At 41.3% G+C, this 21,059-nt stretch overlaps 1 protein-coding gene across 1 annotated transcript in view; it reads right to left on the bottom strand.

The window, feature by feature from the left end:
* Positions 1-9: 9 nt before the first annotated feature.
* Positions 10-21,059, bottom strand: part of GYS2 (glycogen synthase 2) — a 43,634-nt gene continuing 22,584 nt past the window's right edge. The window contains exons 6-16 of the mRNA XM_042051030.1: positions 17,866-17,983; positions 17,340-17,460; positions 14,635-14,741; positions 10,943-11,002; positions 10,245-10,323; positions 9,607-9,720; positions 7,144-7,270; positions 5,765-5,860; positions 3,799-3,962; positions 2,552-2,632; positions 10-933 (exon numbers count right to left, since the gene is read on the bottom strand). Of these exons, the coding sequence (XP_041906964.1) occupies positions 712-933; positions 2,552-2,632; positions 3,799-3,962; positions 5,765-5,860; positions 7,144-7,270; positions 9,607-9,720; positions 10,245-10,323; positions 10,943-11,002; positions 14,635-14,741; positions 17,340-17,460; positions 17,866-17,983 (1,289 nt within the window). The 3' untranslated portion in view covers positions 10-711. The remainder of the gene's footprint in view (positions 934-2,551; positions 2,633-3,798; positions 3,963-5,764; positions 5,861-7,143; positions 7,271-9,606; positions 9,721-10,244; positions 10,324-10,942; positions 11,003-14,634; positions 14,742-17,339; positions 17,461-17,865; positions 17,984-21,059) is intronic.

Raw genomic sequence — 21,059 nt, 5'->3', positions numbered from 1 at the left:
CCAGAGGAATCAGAAAATAAACGGTCTGCTGTTTATTGTGGGTCTAAATGACCTCAGAAAGATGACTTCATTTGTCTCTCAAATTCAAATGGCCACTCCATAAGACTTTATATTGTTCCACAGGAAGCATGTTTTACCACTGGATCAAGACACTTCTGTGTGCTGTAAAAAAATGTTTTAAATTATGTATGCTTACAATAAACAGCATCAGGAAAAAGAAAGACCATTTTCTTTTCAGTGCATCTTTTTAAACTCTTCCAACATTTCTCCAGAGTAACACTTTTTTCCTCTAATTTTTTGAGCTCTGGTTTAAAGTTCATGTTAATTTAGGAGGGGAAAAGGGGAAATATAAATGGAGCAGGAATTCCTTTGGGATACCCAAAATGTAGCTATTCATGTAAACTATGATTAATACAGATGATTCCATAGACAAAGGTATGATCTGCAGTTTGTATAAGCTCCTGAGGGGATTGTCTCATTCTCTAGTTTTATTGAGCTTGAAAAATCTCTTCTACCTCAAAGGGACACAGAAAAATTGTCATTTTAACTACTTTCAAGGTGAAATAATATTAGGCTTTCCAGCAGTGCAGCTCAAGTAACATTTGAGGTTCCTCTAATTATACCACACTGTCCTTAACACAAAGCTTGCCAAGCCTACAGGAGAAACTGTTGAGTGGAGGGGGAGACCACAGCAGGGTGAGAGCAACGAGTTCAGTTCCTGTATTCTCCGTGCTGCTTCTTTTTCCCTTGTGGCAAGGCTCCAAGGGTAAAGGGGGACTTGATGTTCTGCCTATCCCTTTCAGCTTCCTCATCCTCATCGTATCTCTCATCTTCATCTTCATCCTCAGCTTCACTGTGGTGAGGGCTGGAATGCTGGGAGGCAGAAGGCGATGGTGGCACTGATGAAGGCCTGGGGAACCTGAAACCTTCCGTCTGGCAGAGAGAGAAGCAAGTTGAATGAATTAATTGAGTTCCTTGGTTGGTTTTATACAGCAATTCAAGGCTATCATCACTTCACAGGAAGTCAGTGGTGGGATGTAAGCTAGACCTGCCCTGCACTCTAAAATTAAGCTTCCTTCAACCCAGGTCCCCTCAGTCCTCCTCTGCCAGTAAGTACACACTTGTATGACAGAGAACTTTACCCTGTGCCATAAACACCATCCTGCCCTTCCCAGCATTGCTTTTTGCAAAGCATGACTATCTTTACTGAGCCTTAAAACAATCAGCACAACACAAAATCCTTCTGTACTTTGTAGTCAGAATATGCCTACTGAAATTCAGGCTTCAATCTGAACATTCAAAACAATTGTCTAGTTATAATGTCAGCATCTGCAAAACCCAGCAAGGGGTTTTCGTATGAACCTCCTGTCTCCTTCTTATTAAAAAAAATTAGTTGCTCTTTGGAGATTTGGTTTCAAGTCACTTTGTTCTGACAGTGGGTCTGAGCAGCCTCTCTTCTCAAATTGGTGCTAATTTGGACTAGGCAAGAACTGTTTGAAGGTGTACCTTTAAAGCGACCCCTTGCAGCTGCAGCCAATGTACCATGTCTAGATGAAGGCAATACCTTGCCTTGCTTTCCCTAGAACATCCTTTCCCAGCTGCCCCTCTATCTGGTTGATGCAGAACATCTCCATGGCATTTAGCAGAAGCAAAAATTAGAAGCTGCCACTCTTCCCAGAGGAATTCAAGGGCTAGTTCCTCAGCTGGTCCAAACTGGCATAGTCAGCTCAGTCTAAATCATCTGAAGAGCTGCTCCTCTGTCACACCTGGTATCCTTTGTGTTTGAATCTGACCCCAGTAGGTTGTGGTTTAACCCCAGCCAGCAACTCAGTCCCACACGGCCTCAGCTTGCTCCCTCCTGGAGCAGTTGAGGAGAGAATCAAAGGGGGGAAAGTGAGAAAGCTCATGGGTTACATTAAGACAGTTTAGTAAGGAGAGCAAAAGCTGTGCACACAAGCAAAGCAAAACAAGGAATTCATTCCCCACTTTCCATGGGCAGGCAGGGGTTCAGCCAACCCCAGGACTGCAGGGCCCCATCACAGGTAACAGTGACTTGAAAAGACAAACACCAGCATTACAAACATCCCCCTTTTCTCCTTTTCCCCCCAGCTTTGTATACTGAACATTCCATAAAGTCTGGAATGTCCCTTTGGTCAGTTGGGGTCAGCAGTCCCAGCCGTGTCCCCTCCCAACTCCCTGTGCACCTCCAGCCCCTCACTGGTGGGGCGGGAGAGGAGCAGAAAAGGCTTTGGCTCTTTGCAAGCCCTCCTCAGCAAGAACTAAACCATCCTTGTGTTATCAGCACTGCTTTCAGCACAAATCCAAAACACAGCCCAGCTACTGTGAGGAAAATTGACTCTGTCCCAGCCCAAACCAGCACACTTCTGACTGGAGACTGGGTCTATAACTTGTTAAGCTTTTAACTGGGAGTTCCTACTCCCTTTAGCTAAACCCAAACTTGCTAACTCTCTTCTCCCTCACACTCTTTCTTTCTCTCTCTTTGTAAAGCAGTTAAAATGAAGATGAACTCATCTCCAAAAGCAGACTTTACCTTTGGTGGAGCACTTGGTTCCATCTCAAATTTATCTGGGAATGCTCTGCTGAGGGCCAAGTGTCTGGCATGCATGTAATACTGCAACAAAACAGAGAAGCCATTACAAATCATAGAAATCTTGGGCAGATTAAAGCAAAGGGGGAAAAGAAACATAAAATGAGCATCTTCTAAAAGATGGTGCTGAAAAAGGTCTACACATGTTTTCAGATAAGCAGAATCCAGCTGATATCACTGCTTGTAATGAACACAGGGCTGTGAAGTGATGAGCCATTCATGACAGATTCACATCAAAGAAGTCTGGAACAGAAGCTGAATAAGGTGCCTGTAAGACGTATTAAGATGGAAACTAGGACTTGTCTTGGTCAGTGTAATTCCTACTGAGTGACAAGTATGCTTTATCCCTCAGGAAAGACCTGGGTTTTTTTAAGCAGGAAAATTTACATTTACAATTTCCAAGTGTGCATATGTATTACACATAAGCTTTAGACTTATCCAAAGTCACTTTGGACTGCACAGAAGCATGTGTAACAGTGACAGAGAAGTAACATTTATGAGTTTACTGATGCCTGGTATTTAAGAATTTGACAAAAATATTGATAGATCCACTATATCCCTGAGTTTTCAGCACATGCACAGAAAAAATAGCTTGTTACATCCAGGTCTTATACTGTGTTGGGAACCACATAAATACTAAGGTTCTCACACAGGTATCAGAGCAGGACAAGGTCCAAAATAGTTACAAAGCTCATATATGTGCATCCACATCTTTAACCCTGTGGACTTGAGAACACTGCTTTGCTACAGTCTTCTTAGTAGGTGGTGCTGCCATGCTTTCTGTGTCAAATTAAAAGCACTATTTGCATTTAAGGCACAGAGGCAGTTTAGGAATGTTGAGGAGCCACTGGGCCCAGCGACATTTCATGAAGGACAGGCAGGATTTTTGAAAGTGTCCAGACGACTTTGGAGCACATCCTCCTTAGTGTAGGTGCTGCCAGCAACACCAGATTTTTACATTGTGTTTAGCATCAGAAAAAGCTCGGTGTGACTGGATTCTGCTCTAACCTATTCAGTCTCTCCTTGCCACTAGAGCATGGAAGATTACACTGAAACGTAAAAGCTCTGCCTTTAGCTCCTTTGAGAGGGGAATTTCAGCACAGGGCCGTGTCCTTGCATTGCAGCACTGTGCTGAAGGCTGCTGCCTAGGCCCATGAGCCTGGAATTTGTAATGCTTCTATCCCACACACCCTGCCCAGGTATCTCCAGTCCAGGAGGTCCGAGAGCCGCTCGGTGCGGTTCCTCTGGATGATCCTCTGGCGCCGGTTCTGCTGGCAGAAGCCGTACAGGAACTGGGTCAGCTGGTTGCACGACTCGTCTGGCGAGCGGAACCTCCTGTCCACGATGTAGATCCCTGAGGGACACAAGAAAGGGTGAGGTGAGTGGGACTGCAGATGGGATCTGACCTCTTGCACTTCCAATCCACCTTCTGTCACGTAGCCTTACAAATACTACATGCAGTATATCCTTTTTAATGTTAAAAGGCAGCTACAACTGGAACATTCGTTACCATTCTGATGGAATGGAGAGATGCAGAGCAATATGCATTTTTTTTTAACTTTAATTTTCTTTACTTTTTAGGCTGAAATTCAGCAAATTCTTCAAAACTCAGAGGCTTTGTTGTTGCTGTGTAAGTATGTCCAAAAGGGTTCGAGTTTCTGGATGAAGACGCATCATTTTTATCTCCCAAAATTTTTAAAATACTGACCTCTTAAAGAAATCATAACCTAGTGCTTTCCTAGCTTCACAAGTGTGGATGGCCAGAATCAGGCTGTAGGAGAGAGGCTCTGTTTTCTGTAGAAACACAAGTGTTTCCATAGAGACAGCTAACTCACATGCATCACTTGACAGACAATTCTGGGAGAGAGAGGGCAGAGGTAACCTTTGACTCTACGTAGTTTGTTGAGATTAATCCTTTATTTTTGCCACCTTCCTTACACCAGGGTGTTGGGAAAAAGAGGGTACCAGACCTTGCAGCTCTCTTAATGGACATGACAGATGTAAAACTACCTTAATGAAGTGCCTGGTGCCAGCACAGTAATTTATGTCAACTCACATCTATGTTTTGGCAGAGAAGAGCAAGTGACCTGTGCTCTGTGTCTCTGAGGGTCTCAAAGATATGTCCACCCAGGCAGGTGTATCTATATATTGTACCTGGCTCTGCCCCTTGCTCCTAGGTCAGGCAAAGCTGGCACCAATGTGGGGTTGTCACTGCCTGACTGTGAAAACAAGCCAAGATGCTTGGAAAGAGGCCCTATTTTGGGAATATATTCAATACTCATGGAATCACAGAATTATAGAATGGTTCGGGTTGGAAGGGACCTTTAAGATCATCCAGTTCCAAGCCTCTGCCATGAGCAGGGACACCTGTCCCAGGTTGCTCAGAGCCCTGTCTAGCCTGGCCTTGGACACTTCCAGGGATGGGGCATCCAGTTAGCCCTGGCTAAGTAAGGAGGAAAGGACAGGGAGGGCCGTGCCTTGCTCTGTCCCTCGGGGAGGCTGTGGCTTTGGTGACAACAGCACCAGTTGGAAAACAAGGACAATCAGGCCAAAATGAAGCATCTGCTGAGGCAGAGGATGACTCAAGAGGCAGAATTGTCCTGACATACCAGGCATTGGCTTCCTTCCTCCTCACCACACTCCAGTCATGAACCATTTGTAAATCTTCCCAAGCAGATCATTATTTGAAGTAGATTCCTTGTATTTCCACAGCTCTCTTTTTTTTTTAGTGTACATGATAATTTACTGTTTGTTTGGTGAGGGACATGTTTCACTGGTCTCAAAGTCCCAGACTAGCCCAAGAGAAGCAGACTTTCCCTGCTTCCTTGGAAGGCTCAGAGTGTTATAGTGCAGAGGCACTAAAAGGATGTGCTGGGAGACTCTAGATGGGTATGAGCACTGATGGGTTTTGGAAGGATACAGCAGACAAGAAATTAAAGGGAGGCAAAAGATAAATAACCTGGAAAAGGTTTGGATAAATATGACAGCTGAAATTACTTGTCCAACTTAACAAGACATTCAGAGCCCTGAATATATTCCCCCAATGAATTCCCTTGTCCTAGAGAAACACCAAATTGAGGAGTAACAGCATGGTTGCTGTGCTTTTTGCTTTCCTAACTCAGAGGTGATATTTGGATATGCTGTTAAAGTTTTTACCATAGGCTGCTGGGTCAGCAACATGTTCCTGCATGAAACAGCCAAATCCAGAGAGGTTTGTGGTTACACTGGGAATGCCCATCACAGTACACTCAGCTGCAGAAAGAAACAGGCAAAAAGGATTTCAGGGCAATATACCTGCAATGGTTTCACTTGAGAAAGAAAAAGAAAAAGAAACAGGCAGACAGAAGGTCCCATAACACTAGAGCTGCACTAAAAATATCAGTGAAAACTATGATAATGTTTTGTTGTGGATTCTGAGAGAAAAAAAAACATAAAAAGAAATTTTAAACACAAAATTCACACTGTGTTTGCAAACATATCTTTGAGTTTCAGAGCAGACAAACTGAAAAGTTTCTGGGACTGCAGTTTTGAAACAGAAAACCCCAATATATGGTCAGGGCTATTTGGATTTTAAATTGGAGCCTGATGTACACCTATGTTAATTAGTTGTTCACAACTCTTTGCAAAGCTGAATCTCTTAGGAGCAGGAGCGTATCAAACTTTGGATTTTGATATTCATGGTTTGCAAACAGGTCTCTATAGCAAGAAAAAAAGAAAAAAGCCCACCCCAAAACAACAAACCCCATCATTAATTCAGGACTGCATTCACAGTGGATATGGAGCTAATTTTATAAAATCAGAAAATGTATGCATTTTTTGTAGTTTTTTTCTGTCACAGTCATGAGTAAGGATAACTGCTTATCCTCCTTAAAGAGGTTTTGCCAAGGAGCCTAAGCCTAACCTAAACCAGCATGCAGACTCTAGTCTTAGAAATGTGCAAAGCCATCTACATAGCCTTCATTCATGGGACAATAAAACTGGTGTCTACAAACTAATTATAAATCTACCTTTAAAAAGCACACTTTGTTTCTGGGAGACTGAAATGGGTAGAGACAGAGTATTTGAAGGCAGAATCTATATGCTCTCTGCATATTTAGAAATTTCCAGTTAATTCAATGGGATTCACTACCAACACATGTATTTCTGCTAAATAACTTAGCTATGGTAGTACATAATTCTCTCAAACTTGTTATCTTGAATTAAATCCACTGAACTATGTCAGCTGGTAGCATCAGATTTCTTGCCCTGCTTTTTTTAATATGCACATTCCTGCACACCTTCTTTTAAAATCCTTGAACCAAGTCAAGAATTAAGTTTTAAAAATTAGTTTTTGTTCTAAAGCCATAGAAAATCAAAAGATTACACGTTAGTATGGGAAAGAGTCCAGTGCAGGGACAATTTTGCCAGCAGTAAGACCTTTGCATGGCAGAGTAAACAGGGCCTAAAGAGTTTTTTTAGCACTCCAGAAGGAACTGGATGCACCAACAGAATGGGTGTTCATCTTTCCACACTAGTTAAGGGTACAGAATTCCTACCTGGAGTGTAGCCCCAGGGCTCATAGTAAGATGGGAATACACCAAGGTGGCAGCCTCTAACAAACTCCTCATAGTCCAAGGGCAGCAAGGGGCTTGTTGAAGAAAGAAACTCTGGATGTAAGATCACCTGGATATTCAAAACTTATGTTAGAGGTGAAAGAAAACCATCATTGATACATTTTAATTATGAATAAGCTTAGGCAACTTATTCACCCTGGTCTTTTTCTAAGTATCTGGACAACACCTCCTTTGACCATCCATCTGTTATCCAACCCACTTCCCACACTGAAGTGCATCCTGCCTCTGTGAATTGTTTTCCTGGAAATAGAACTGATAATGAACCCGTTTTGTTTCTGGACAGGTATTCAGCTTTACCCTTCTTCATCAAGGAGGCCCATGTGCACTGAGAATTAGGTCTAAGGCTGTGGAATTTAGCAAGATTTGGTCTGGTGTACAAAGGTACAGAGGATTTACAGGGACTGGAGTGACAGGACAAGGGGGAATGGCTTCACACTGACAGAGAGTGGATTTAGATGGGATATGAGGAAGAAATGGTTCCCTGTGAGGGTGGGGAGGCCCTGGCACAGGTTGCCCAGAGAAGCTGTGGCTGCCCCATCCCTGGCAGTGTCCAAGGCCAGGCTGGATGGGGCTCTGAGCAAGCTGGGATAGTGGAAGGTGTCCTTGCCCATGGAATGAGATGATCTCTAAGGTCCCTTCCAACTCAAGCCATTCTATGATTTTATTGGGATGTCTCAGTAGGAGGAGGCCTCAGGCAGACACAGCACTTCTGAGCTTCACAGCATTCCCTGAAATAATAAAGGAATGTTCACCGTACTCAACAGACCTCCCAAGAACAGAGGGAATATTGAAACCAGACACATTACAGCCCTGTCACCACAAATCTGTGCCTAGGCCAACTAATCTTGCTGAAAGACAGCTCTCAGGACTGAAGTTAATTTATCTGCACGACTCTGCAGGGCTTGGGGTCACTGCCTCATATCCACTGCTTAGTTGAGAAGTGCCTTGTACGTGGTGCCCAGTCAGCTTCAGGAGGAAGAAATGTGAGGGAATGGTTTAAACTGCTCTGGGTTTATTTCCCTGCATGAACATACCACAGCCATTATTCCATGCCCAGGATATGCTTTTATCCCTTCTTAATAAGATTGTCATGCTACTCACTTGAGTAAATAAGTGAATGTACTCAACCAGTAAATGTAAACTCATTTTGCAAGCTTAGTTGATCCCAGTGATTCCACTGGCATTGCTGAGGGTATTTTTCACAAGCCAGCTGTGTCTGCCTGGATATGTCATACCTCTGTCAAAATTACTTTCAATTTGAAGTTTACTGATTTTCTTTAATGATATTCAGCCCATTAAGTATTAAGCCTGTTCATGTAGGAGGCAATTTTTCAGTGGCAATAATAGTTCTTTATAAACTTGACATCTGCTGAGAAGCAGGAGATGTTTGCTGTGTTATACCCTATCTGCTCTCTAATACCTTTAAGCAGTTAATTCTGAGGCATTTTTTACTACTTTTGTACACAGTGCATCCTTCCCCCCTACTTTTGTCACATCTATTGTATTATTACCATGTTATGATCCCAGAATTCATTGGAGTTAATGTTCATATGTTAAGCCAGGAAGAAGTAACTAAGAAGTGTAAGAAAAGATTTGCTGAGGTATAGCCATGGATTTAAAAAGAAACTGAGGATAAGTGACATGCCATTGCTAGAGATACCTTGGATCTGTCTTTAAAGAAAAGGGTTGGAAGAGGAAGAATCTGCAACTTTATGTTCTACTTTGACTAGATAGATGTTGAGATAGTCATAGTTAGAATGTCAGAGATTGCCAGAAAAAACCCCAACTTTGGCAGACCTGTGAAAGCAGGAGCTGATAATGTCTGTGGTTTGACAAGGTAAACATGGAAATAAAGAAAGGATTTATTTGCATAAATTTAGTTTCAACAGGTGATGCAAACAGGAGCATGACATGAACAGGAATTCTTTCTGCTCAGAAAGAGCTCTGGTTACCTTCTACAGCAAGTGCTGACTATCAGGGTGCTGCTCTTAACAGATGAATCAATACTCCAGAAATATCTGTGCTCAAACCTTGGACCTCCAGTTTTAAGCAAGTGAATCTATGACAGAATTTTACATCTGGGTGCAAATGACCCATGGCACTTTTTTGATTTCAGGAGTAGCAGCTCCTCATTCAGTGCAGGAGGCAGAAATGAAAACAATTCCCTAACATCAGATTTCTTGCTTGAAATTAACTTGGCTAAACAGCACCTGAGGATCTTTGTGCAGTGACAAGTTGTTATTCCTGGAAAGGGAAGGAGGAAGAGAGAAGTAGTACTCTAGGAGTATACCACCTATCAGGGATTTATTTCATGCCCCACACTAATGATCCAGAATGTTTAAAGAAATCCCACTTTGTGTCTGAAATGAGAAGGCCACAACGCACCTTCACACGGTCTGTGCGGTTGTTGAACAGGCCAATGCGCCGGATGGTGTTGAGGATTGGGTCATTGCTGTCATCAATCATGTTGTGGGTGGTCACTGGAGGCAGAGAGTGTCTCTGAACATAGAAAAGGCAATCCATAAGTCAGGCAAACTCTTGGCAAACAGTCCTGTTGCCATTTCCTAAGGCTATTGGAAGACAGTGGCAGATTTTGTCATTGATGTGAATAGGTTTAGCTTACCTCAAAATAAATGAATTTGTACTAACTTTTAGAAGGGCCCACCATTTAATTTTGAAGACTTTTAGTCAATGTTGTATCTTCTTAGAATTTGATTTTACATATTTAATAAAATTGGAAGAATCCAGGCTTCAGGAACAACTCCAAGTTCACACTTAGTGCAGAACAAAAGAATTAGGAATGCATGTAACTGAAGGAATATCCATGGACTCCCTAAAACATTAGTTTGGGTCATACTCATTAAAAACAATCAGAGCTGATTTTAAATGTTATTGGTGAGAAGTATACTTACTGAAAACTTCTTCCCAAAGCACACATATCGCTGTATGTCATACACAATCCTTTTAGGTCATCACTTTTATTATTTAGATTAGATGTTCATATAAATAACACATTTTCTGACCTGAGTTGAAAAGATGGCTCTTTTCATAATGGTTACGTCATCTCGGTCAAGAATCTTGTTCAAGTCTGGGATTTCTCCTCTGCAAAGGAAACACACAATCTATTTTACCAAATGACTCATTATCCTTTTCGTAAAGAAAATGAAGAAATAGCCAACAAGGTGTGAAGTTTGCTGATAGCAGCATGAACCTTCCCTTTGTTTTCATGGCCCTTCTACATTCCCTATATTGTGCTCTCCCATATACTTGCTGACCTGCCAATTAGCTTCCAAAAAAAAAGCTAAAGAATTGGTTTCTTCTGGTTTTTGGGCACAGCTTGTTTTTACTGTGCTTTGGGTCATGCACTTCCAACTGTCTTTTGAAATGATATGACTGAATCATTAACACATATTACTTGGTTTCTGGTGCTTTTTTAAGCTGAAGTAGCTCATTCTTGACAGTGGCTAAGCCTTTGTGTTACTTAGACATCCCTTGTGTCTCTTATGACTCTTTCCACTACAGGCTGCTAGTACCTTTAATTTTTTTCTCTGTGATTTGCCCATTAAACAAGTATCTTGTTTATAGTCCCATATCTTCCTCCCATGCCCTTCTGTGGATGTCAAAATTCCTTACACAAAGAGCAGAAGCACAGAAACAGCACAGGTAAAGCCACCTGAACATGTGGCTCTGCAAGGCAGAGCAAAGCAACCTCTTCACTCACTTCAGCAGGGCATTGTAGAGTTTCCTTCCAAACTTTTCTTTCACAGATTGTGCAGTGTCCCTAGGAAGATAAATAAATATACGTATAAAACAGGAGAATACAGGACAAAGACAGTATAGAAGAGATTCCTGCTGTTGGAAATTAAACTGATATATTGGTGGAACCAAGGATGCAGAGGCAGACAGAGGTCAGCATCACATCAGCTAGGAGCTGTGCTGATGGATTCCAGAGGAGCTGAGGATTTGACCTGCATCTACAGATGAGTGCACTGGGAAAGTCAGGGGCAAGCTTCACTAGGGATTCCTTCTAACCCTCTGCTCTGACCAGTAAGCCACATATCAGCTGTGAAAAAGTGAGCATATGTATGACCCTAGGTACTAAAACATGATCATTAATAATGGACAGAGAGACCTCCAGCTTCACTTGACCTAAAAGAGAGATGCACGATATAAGAATTAAACAAATAAGGATTGTCAAGGCAAGCTTCCCCCTTCACTTTCTGCCCTATTTCCCAACCCAAAAACTTTTGGAAACAATTGTTAGACTAAAATTTTAATTTGTTTGCAAAACAAAAAACTTCCTGAAAAGCTCAGACCAAGTTTTAAGCTATCAATGAGGCATGTGTCAGACAAATGTTATACTTCAGCTAAGGAAGAACTCCAGTGAACCACTGTTCTACATGCAAGGAGTCATTTTTATTATTCTGCCCCTGGCTGAAAGCTCTGTTGTCAAAACAGCAAATGCACTCCAAAGTTGAGTAAATCCACTGTGAGTAAAGCTTCACTTCATGGAACTTTTCCTGCCTTTCTGATTTCCAATTATACTTTGGGCTAAGGCAAAACTTCTGAAGTGAAATCCTAAACTTTACCAAGCTGGGAATCCACACACCTGGTTTTAGGTACTCCCTCCCAACTCACACAGACACAAAAGTGGATGAATGAATTTTGGGTGAGTTGTAAACCATCTAAATGTCAAACCACACTGACCCAAACCCCAGAAGGATAGTTCCCACATGACTGTATTTTCATAGACTGCCATGCACAATATCTATAATTTAACCCAGATGGGATAGACTGCTTTTTCAGAAGCAGAGGAAAAGAAGGATTTTACATCCTGAGTCAGCCATCACCTATTAATTTGTAAGTGCTACATTCCTTTATAACTGCCAACCTCTTCTTGTCTTTAATTTCTGTGGCATCCTGAAAATCACCTGATATTATTATGTAATGCTACTAGCAGGTGGGTTTATCCTGGAGTTCAGATTATGACCATGATAATGCTGCATGCAGTGATGCAGAGAGTCTTTTGCTTTTCACAGAGAAGAGCAGCTGGAAGCAGCATTTTTTGCGTGATTTCACATTTTTAGTTTTAAGTTTACTGTTATTATTGTGCCTGCATTACTAAGCACCTGTCTTAGGTGACAATGTGAGATGTAACCAGAAGCATGTATTCTATCACCATCTGTTAGGACCAGGTGGGGCAGGGCTCTTTATCTCTTCCAGGACACATCCCTGATAACTCCCTCTGGGGGGCTATCTTTCTGCTAATGGGCCATCCAGCCTCACTGTGTGACTCATAAATTACATCATCCCATTGTGGGAGGCTCCACCCAGGGGGAGGAACCAAGCATCCCTACCTGGATATAATCTGAGGTTTGGAACACCACAGGCAGCCCTTTCCTGCTGGATTCCCAGAGGACAAGAGCTACATAACCACCCCTGGACCTTCAGAGGAAGACCAGACCCTTCTACAGGACCACCACTTCAGCAGAACATCTGTCATCCCAAGAGAACTGCAGCCACCCCTCAATCAGACTGCAGCCACCACTCTGCCCAGCGGGCTGTCAGGTCGTATCCTGACTCTGGCAGTGTTTTTGTACTACTGCACTTATTTTTAATTTTCCTATTAAATTGTAGTTCTGATCTCGAGTCTCTCACTGGTTTGCTTTCAAACTAGTACAGTTCCAGAGAAATAATCATGCACTAGAGACACAACCTGGAAAAGCCTTTGCATATTTCATGTAATCTAAACCTTCCTTACATCCATATATTGTTTATTTCATTTGTACCTGTAGTATTCTATTCAAAGATGACATCCCTTATATCAAACACAAAGCAGAGGTCAAAAGCATTTCAGAGAATTATTCCTGTGACTCATCACACTTCCAGAATGGGACAGGATAAAACATCATTTGGACTGAACCATACTGTCCACTGGCAGTGAAGGCAGCTCAGACACATTATTTTTAGGAAGCCAGAGATGGACAATTAATTCCAGTCTCGACTGGAATTATTTGTGGTTAATTAATTAAAAATTAATAAATTAAGCTGTTGTGGTACCGGCTTCCAGAGTGGCAGCCAGGCAGAATGTTTCCCGTAAATCCCAAGAAGGTGCTAAATTATCCAGAGATAATTCAGACAGCAGAGAGATTTCTCATATCTACCTTCTTTTCCAGACTTGGCAAAAGCTACATGATTTTAGTGACCCTTATTAAATTATTTCTGTCACTGGTTTTGTAGAAGTTTAATATCCATTAGTCAAGGACTTCAATATCCATTAGTCAATTACTTCAGCTTGATTACTGATGCCCAGAAAACTGAGTCAGAGATCGTCTGCTGGAGGCATTAATGAGATGACACAAAAAATTTTATCTTTCTCTTACACCAGTGCCTTTCATCTACAGATCTCTAAATGGGTTAGACTTCTATCCTTTCACAAATATAGAACTGGCATCACAGAGAGGTCAAACACAGTGAGAGATGGGCATAAAAGCAGCAGCTAGGTCCTGTGGGGTTTCGTCCCTCAGTTTTAACACCAGTTTCCTTACTTCTGCGCAGAGTTTAACCACTGTAGCCACCTGATAAAGTGCACACTTCCATTTCCCTGCTTAGAGAATTAATCTGTAAATATATTGTGTGGACTGGCATTTTTCACTTTTTAAAACAAAATTCCTCCTTGATAACCCACCACTGATTTTCTCCATGAATTTGAAGTTTCAGTTTTGCCGCGTCACTTAGTTCAGAACCCCCTCACAATAGACTTCTTCTCCTATACAGGATCACACAGGAGTTAAAGTGATGGTTAATTCTGCTCCTGCTTTGCTTTTTTGTTTGGAACATTGCAAAGCAGCAGGGGCTGTGACAATCTTCCCTTTACAGCTGTAAGTTTCACTGCTTGGTTATGGCCACTGCTTGTTGCAGTCCGTAGAGAAAATTACAGACGATTGTTATCAACTGCTGTTCTGCTGGACCACAGAGAGCAATTTCCATATTTCTAAATAAAAGAGGATGTGCAATTAATTTCTTTTTCCCACAGAGTAGCTCACTGTGATAAATGAGCAGTTTGTCTTTATTTTGTGGGAGCTCTATGGCACATCCAGAAACAGCCAGAAGACATCCAGAACAGTGGATTTTCAAGAACATTTGACTTTGTTACTGCAAAACAAGAACTGCTTGCTAATAGAATGGCAAGGCAAGTTAACTAAAAATAACTTTGGACAAAAAAAACCCCAAAAAACTAAAAGGAGAAATATTTGACCTTATTTATCTTTCCCATCTCTTTCATCCCTGAAATGCATTCTAGCTACCCACAATCCTCAGTTTTAGCAGAGCAAAAAGAAGGAGCATTATTCCCCAGCTAAGACTTTTGCAAGTATCCACAACAGATTGTACCAGGGTGGGAATGGCAATTACCAGAGCTGCTTCCGGACTGCTTGTCCCTTCAGGGTTTCCACATTGAAATTGTTGGTCTTTGCTGGCATGATGAAGAACACAACAACTGTAACATCAGTCTTGTGAACCTACGTGACAAGAAACGGAGAGGAATTAAAAAAAAAAAAAATCTCACACAGTGTATCACAGCCAACTTTAAGAATTAGTCACAGGAAACACCAAATACACTTTAGTTTTCCAGGCAGGCTCTGATCTAGTAGCTCTTGCTACAAATGAAGTTTTGTCAAATCAGAGATCAAGACAAAGATGTCCCCCAGTTTCAGACTGGGCAATCAGATCTTCCTGAGCTCTCATGGTTTAGAGAACATGGCTTTGGATGTGCACTTAAACTGCAAAAAAATTCAAATCCTACACGCTTTCTCACCCGACACAAACTGCACTGGCAGGAGTGAGTGATTGGTTTACTAGCTGAGGTATGCCTAGGCATGAGATGAGGGATTCCCTACAGCAGCAGGTGTATGGGCAGGAAAAGAGTAACCATTTTCTACCTGAACCCCTGGCTAAGAACTGCCAGACAACAAAAAGCCACAAGTAACTTCTTGTTCCTCTCTCCCATCCAGCTGCTTCAAAGGCAGAAAGCACTTGCTGTAAATTCTGACCCTTTATTTCCAGATGGTTTCACTTGCTAGTTTCTCCTGTGCACGAACAAGGTTCAAAATACCAGGTCCATTCCTTGCTGCACAGATGAGGTTTTACTCCTGTCAGCAACTGTTTAAAGAACAGCTAAGGGTGAACTCTGTTCAGAGCTGTAAAAATTCAATCACTTTGAATTGCCTCCATTTCAAATTTTAGACACATGAACATGCTGTTGGTGTGCCTTCTCTCAGACTGAAATAGAGGGAAATGTACATTATAAAATAACCTATGGGAGTCATCTATCATGTTAATATTAATTAATGTTCTTCCCTTCCCTCTCTTCAAAGCAGGTTCCAAGTCCATCATGCCATGATCCCAGTGCTCATTAACAATTTCTCCCAACATTCCTATTTTATTTCCAAAATTTTTGTGAGGTTTTCAAGCAGCAAAGGAAAAAATCTCTATAAAATGAAATAATTCCATGCAACAATGTATATTTTTTAGGTTCAGGCCCACCACTGGGACTTGTTTAGAAAGCACCATCATTTCCAGATTTTTAAGTAGTACAGGTAGTCTGCTATTCCCAATGGAGTTACTTCTTGAAATAATTACAGAATAAGTGTTTGAACAGCTAATCAGATGCTGGCATCCACATTGGAAGAATAATGCAATAAATCCAGGCTGCTCAGCTTATGGGAGAAGCAACAGTACACTGTTCTACAGAGCTTGGGAAAACTAGCCCCAGTTGCCTTTAATTTCCACCAGCTTTGCTTGCCATGGATGTCATCAGCAAGAATTTCTTCAGAGAAAGGTTGATCAGGGAGTGGAAGGGGCTGCCCACGGAGGTGGTGGAGTCACTGTCCCTGGAAGTGTTCAATAAACAGCTGGACACGGCTCTTAGTGCCATGGTCTAATCCACAAGGTGGTGTTTGGACAAAGGTTGGACTCAGTGACCTTGGAGGTCTTTTCCGACCTTAAGGGTTTTGTGATTCTATGATTTAAATCATTAACTGCAACAAGAGATTGCTGCAATATTGCTCAGCCAATTCTTTCCCTCTTATCACACAAGACCTTCCATGTTATCAGCATTCACAGATAACAGCCATGTAAACGCCACTAACACTGCCCAGCACTGCCAAACAACTGACTTCTGTTGTGGAAGAAATACTTCAGTTCTGTGAATGAAGGGATTAAGAATTTCCAGAAAACCCAGAGGCTCTAACGGTGTATTAATAGAAGGTGGTGGTAGAACAAGTGTACTCAGGGCTTTGAACATTAGTGATTCTTTTATCCCTGCTGGCAGTGCAGTACCAAAATTTTTATCCAGATTTTCCATATCATTCAGCTGATAAGAGTACAAAAGACAGAGTCTGGGATGACAGCTAATTGACCCTTGCCAGATGACTGAAAACCAATTAGCGTTTTTTCTGGGTTTTATTTTCAATATACCAGTCTTTGGGACACGTCTGGAGACATTTTCAATGCCCTCACTGTAGGTGGTAAGGGCTCTGCTCTGTGATATAACAAGGCCTTGCTCTTATCTGCGTTGAAGTACTGCATAAAGGCATTTAGAAACATTGCACTCATTTTGTAGCTGAGGAAAGGGGACCATGGAGAACTGCATGGCTTCCCACTGCTTTACACCAGGCCACTGACACTGTGAATCTTAATACAAGATTCCCATCCAATGGGGCAGAAGTACTCAGAGATTTAAAAGATCATGACCAAGTCCTAATGAATTAAGCAATTTGCTTAAAAGGATGTTTTCAAAATGCAGCATTAAAGGCTTACTTTTATTTCCATTATTATATGTAAGCCATCAGGGCAAACTCTAGAATACTATTTTCACTACTTCTCTCTAAAAACCAGGGAGGTAACCATGGATTAACTTCTTGAACTATTTTTAAATTGTCTGAAATCATGATATATTCTGATGGTTCAGGGAGAGAGCTCTATGAAAACTGTGAATATCCCATAATTACTTTCCTATAAACCAGAGTATTGAAAGGGAATTTTTGCAGGTGACTTCCACAGTATGGTAAATTTGAGCATAAGCTCTATGCTTTCAACAGCTGTGTAAGCTTTCTTACCCTCAGCAAAAAGTTTAATCTTGATAAGGCTTCTAGAAACATATCAGCTCCTTTGTTGGAAAACTCATATCTCCCAGCAATGAAGAAAAACAAGGTTTTGTCAAGATTGAAGTCGAGGTGGCTGAAAGCAAGAAAACAGACAAGAACAAAGTATGTCTCAAGATATAATCAAACAAAACACACAACAGCTTTCTGCTCTGGAGGAACTTACTATCTCAAGAGGAAAATGAAAGTGAGGCTTTTCTGCCATGCTTTAAATTGACTATCTTAATCTGACAAACTGCATCTTGGGTAAATAACAAACAGATCAAGATCTGTTATCTGATATCATAATCTGTTAAGCAGAGTTAGATCTGGTGTCTAAAATTCCCTTAGCTTCTGACTGAGAAATCCCAGACAGATATTTGAATAAGCTGGTTTCAACATTTCCACTCCTCTATGAAGTACTTGTTAGTCCTCCTGCTTTGGTTCTTGCTTTAAATAGTGTTGGACAAACGTTGCTAATTTTTGAAAAGTAAAAGCATACCCATAGAAATGACCTCGAATGAACTCTTGGATCCTAGCCTTGTACATGGAATGCAAATTCTGAAACTCATGCATTGCTGAAAATTTCTTAATGTTCAAGCCATTTGGTGTGACAACATCTGGAAAAGCAGAGAAAAGGCAGAGGTAGACATCTTCAGAGTCAGAGAAATTAGTCTTTAAGGAAAGAACCAATGTGTCTCTCAGCTTTATGTGAACAGGTTACGTCTTCACGTTACTCATGGGGAGGGAACAGCACTGCCTCCACAAAGCTCTTGCACGTGGTTCTCCACTGTCTGCAGCATCAGAGCAGCTTTCACCTGTCCTCAACACTGGGTAGACCCTGCCCTTTTGTCCTGTCAAGACTCCAGTAATGTCTCCATTGAGCCATATGTTTGTTGTGCAATTTGTCCTTTACCTCTTGATCCTTGGTATCACTGTTGCCTGCTCTATCACTATAGACTGAGAGCCCTGGAAGCAGAAACTGTGCCTTTGTTTAGTGCATGGCACAAGAGATATCCATTCTATCAAAACTTCTGAGGATTTATCAAAAAAGGGAGCATATTAGAAACCTTTTTAAAACATCCTATTTCCAGTAATCTGTTGCATTTCTCCTAAAAACAGCCACAGAACAGTACACTTCACATTTTTACTGCTGCTCTCCTCCAAGATTCTATAGGATCTTATGATTAAAATTTGTTCATTTCCAGCATTTTGAAGGTAGAGTTATAGGATAAACACAAAGGACAGACACTGAAATTCAGTCACTCTTAGCCTTTCTGGTAGGTCACAGCAGCTTTTCAAAGGCTTGCCCTAAATCCAGTCCAGGTAGATGGAAAGAATGCCATTTTCTGTCCTTTGAGCTGGGTTATGAATGGAAATGAAAGGGAAGGCCAGTTCCTCAGCAGATGTATTTCATGGCATCACAACTGACTGAAACAGACCTATACTCATTTATGATGCCAGAGATTCTTCAAATACAAACCATCTCCAAAGAAACAAGAAGCACTAATTGTTAGGGGATGCAGTGAGGCAGATTCCATCCTTGTTCTCCTGAAAAGCGTCATAACCCATGAACTGGAGTTACTTTAAAGGTCCTGTGCAGCATTCAAAGGTCCTTCCGTAAGATATGATTCCCTACAACATGTGGTTCCTGCAAACCAAACAGCTCCTCCTGTGATCTCAGTGCTCGCGGTTAATCCTCCCATACACCAGGGTTACTCCTGGGAGTACAGCCTCTTGCTTGGCACTGATACAGGTCCTGGACATCCCTGCTATCGTGGTCCTTCAGCCACAGGTGCCTGACATTCACTGTCCCCATCCATTCCCCCATCAGCAGAGGTTTGCCTGCCTAGCATTAACATTCTGACAACATAAAACTGTCTCCTATTTCTGGGCAGACTTATAGGGACTTCTTTAAAACACCTCTGGCTCCTCTGGTTGATTCCATATCCAGGTGATCTTAAAATAAGTACAATCAGTTCTCTATATGCTGTCCAGTCTACTTGCCTGACATTATGCAAATGTCACGGCCGTTTTTAATTACTTTCTTGAAAATTACAGTCTGCTTCAGCAATATATGTGTTTTCCTGCCATGTAAGTGATCTCTGATTAAACCTTCACCTGTAAAATATCCTGAAACACTCTAGGTTAAACAGCAATAGATAAAAATATAACCTTTAGTGGTAACCATGAAATAGCAAAAGTCTTGATGGATCTGTTTCTGGAATACAACATTTGAGATTAAAGACCAGGAAATCTTTACTTGTTAGGTACTTAAGATTTGGGTTTCAATGACAAAACAGTCTCGGTGGACCTGCTTTTACTTTCTCCTGCCCAGCACTTAAAACTTCTCTGAACAAAGACCTCTGGAGAGAGGCAACAGAGCAGAAACATCCTTCATTGTCTTAACAACCTTCTCCTTTCTGTGGCCTGCTTCTTGTTCTGCATGGAAGAACTGGCTCGTGCAGGACATGAGACTGCAACCATTTCAAAGTCTTCCCAAAAAAGGAAGAATCCCTGCCTGGGTACTTGTGGCTGGCTTCCTTCCACTCTCACACTTATTTATCCAGGAGTTTTAGACACCTTCACACAGCAGCAGCAGCTTGTGTATAACCTATTCCCATGTCCTTTTGTTGAATCCTTTCATGAGGATTGGGGCTCAATCCATCTCTTGTTTAAGGCTTTGAGATGCATGACAGACGTGGTGGCCCATAGAACCCAGTTCACTGTTTCTGCTCAACCTACAGGATTATTTTGAACATGTGTGAGGGATGAAGTGATGAAACAGAGCTTGGTCCCTATGTTAACTGTTTTGGGTTTATTTTATTGTTGTTGTTTAGTGAATTAATGACATTTTTGTTTGAAAAATTGTCCCAAGTAGGTCAAATCAGAATGTTTTTACTTCTGTATTAATACAAAAGAAACTTCCATTGATTTAAGTAATATTAGCACAGTATGAAGTTTTCTGTTGATAGATTACTAACATTCAGAGTTGACTCATACTTTTTCAGAGTTTCCTTCTATGATTTGGATCAAATATATACAGGCAGGAAGCCTAGATCTAGAATTCAAACGATACCTGAGTCTCTTGGAATTTTGATTCAAAGTCTTCTCTACTGCTAATGAGAAATATGTTTCATACCTGAGTGAAAGCATTAGAAATCCCATAACATCAGTTTTCAAATCACAAGAATATAACTTATGATCACTGACAGAATCTTGCTGGATACATCAAAGATACTCAAGCTTTTGACAAATATGGTTTGATAAATTGTTGATCACGTAACAACTGCAGCAAGTGGGATCAGCATAATGCAAGCAGTCATTCTGCCAGGTTTAGAGTGGCAAATTGGCCTTTGTCCTGCTGCACAAGTTCTTTATGTAATCAGGTTTACTAAATTTTAAAGGGACTTTTCCAAGTGATGAGATTTATAATTTAAATCATAATCCAAGTTTGATGTTAAAGAGGAGTAGCAGAGACAGCTCAACAAAGCATATTTCTGAGTTATTTTTAGCTAACAATTTGGTTACAAAGTTTATGTCTCAATAAATGTAAATAAAAGTTAATTGTGCCAATTCTGCATCCCCCCTTTTAAACGTTTATTTTTAAAGTGGATGAAGAAATGTACACATGCTTTCAGTATTCATGTTCCTTTGCAGAATTCAAGCTCAATGACCTACTGAAGGATTGCTGGA

This window comes from Corvus kubaryi, unplaced genomic scaffold (genome assembly GCF_017639235.1).
Source record: "Corvus kubaryi isolate FWS band 111438036 unplaced genomic scaffold, C.kubaryi_AGA036_p1.0 74, whole genome shotgun sequence".
NCBI classification, from domain to species: Eukaryota; Metazoa; Chordata; class Aves; order Passeriformes; family Corvidae; genus Corvus; species Corvus kubaryi.
This window is presented reverse-complemented; position numbering and strand designations above follow the sequence as displayed.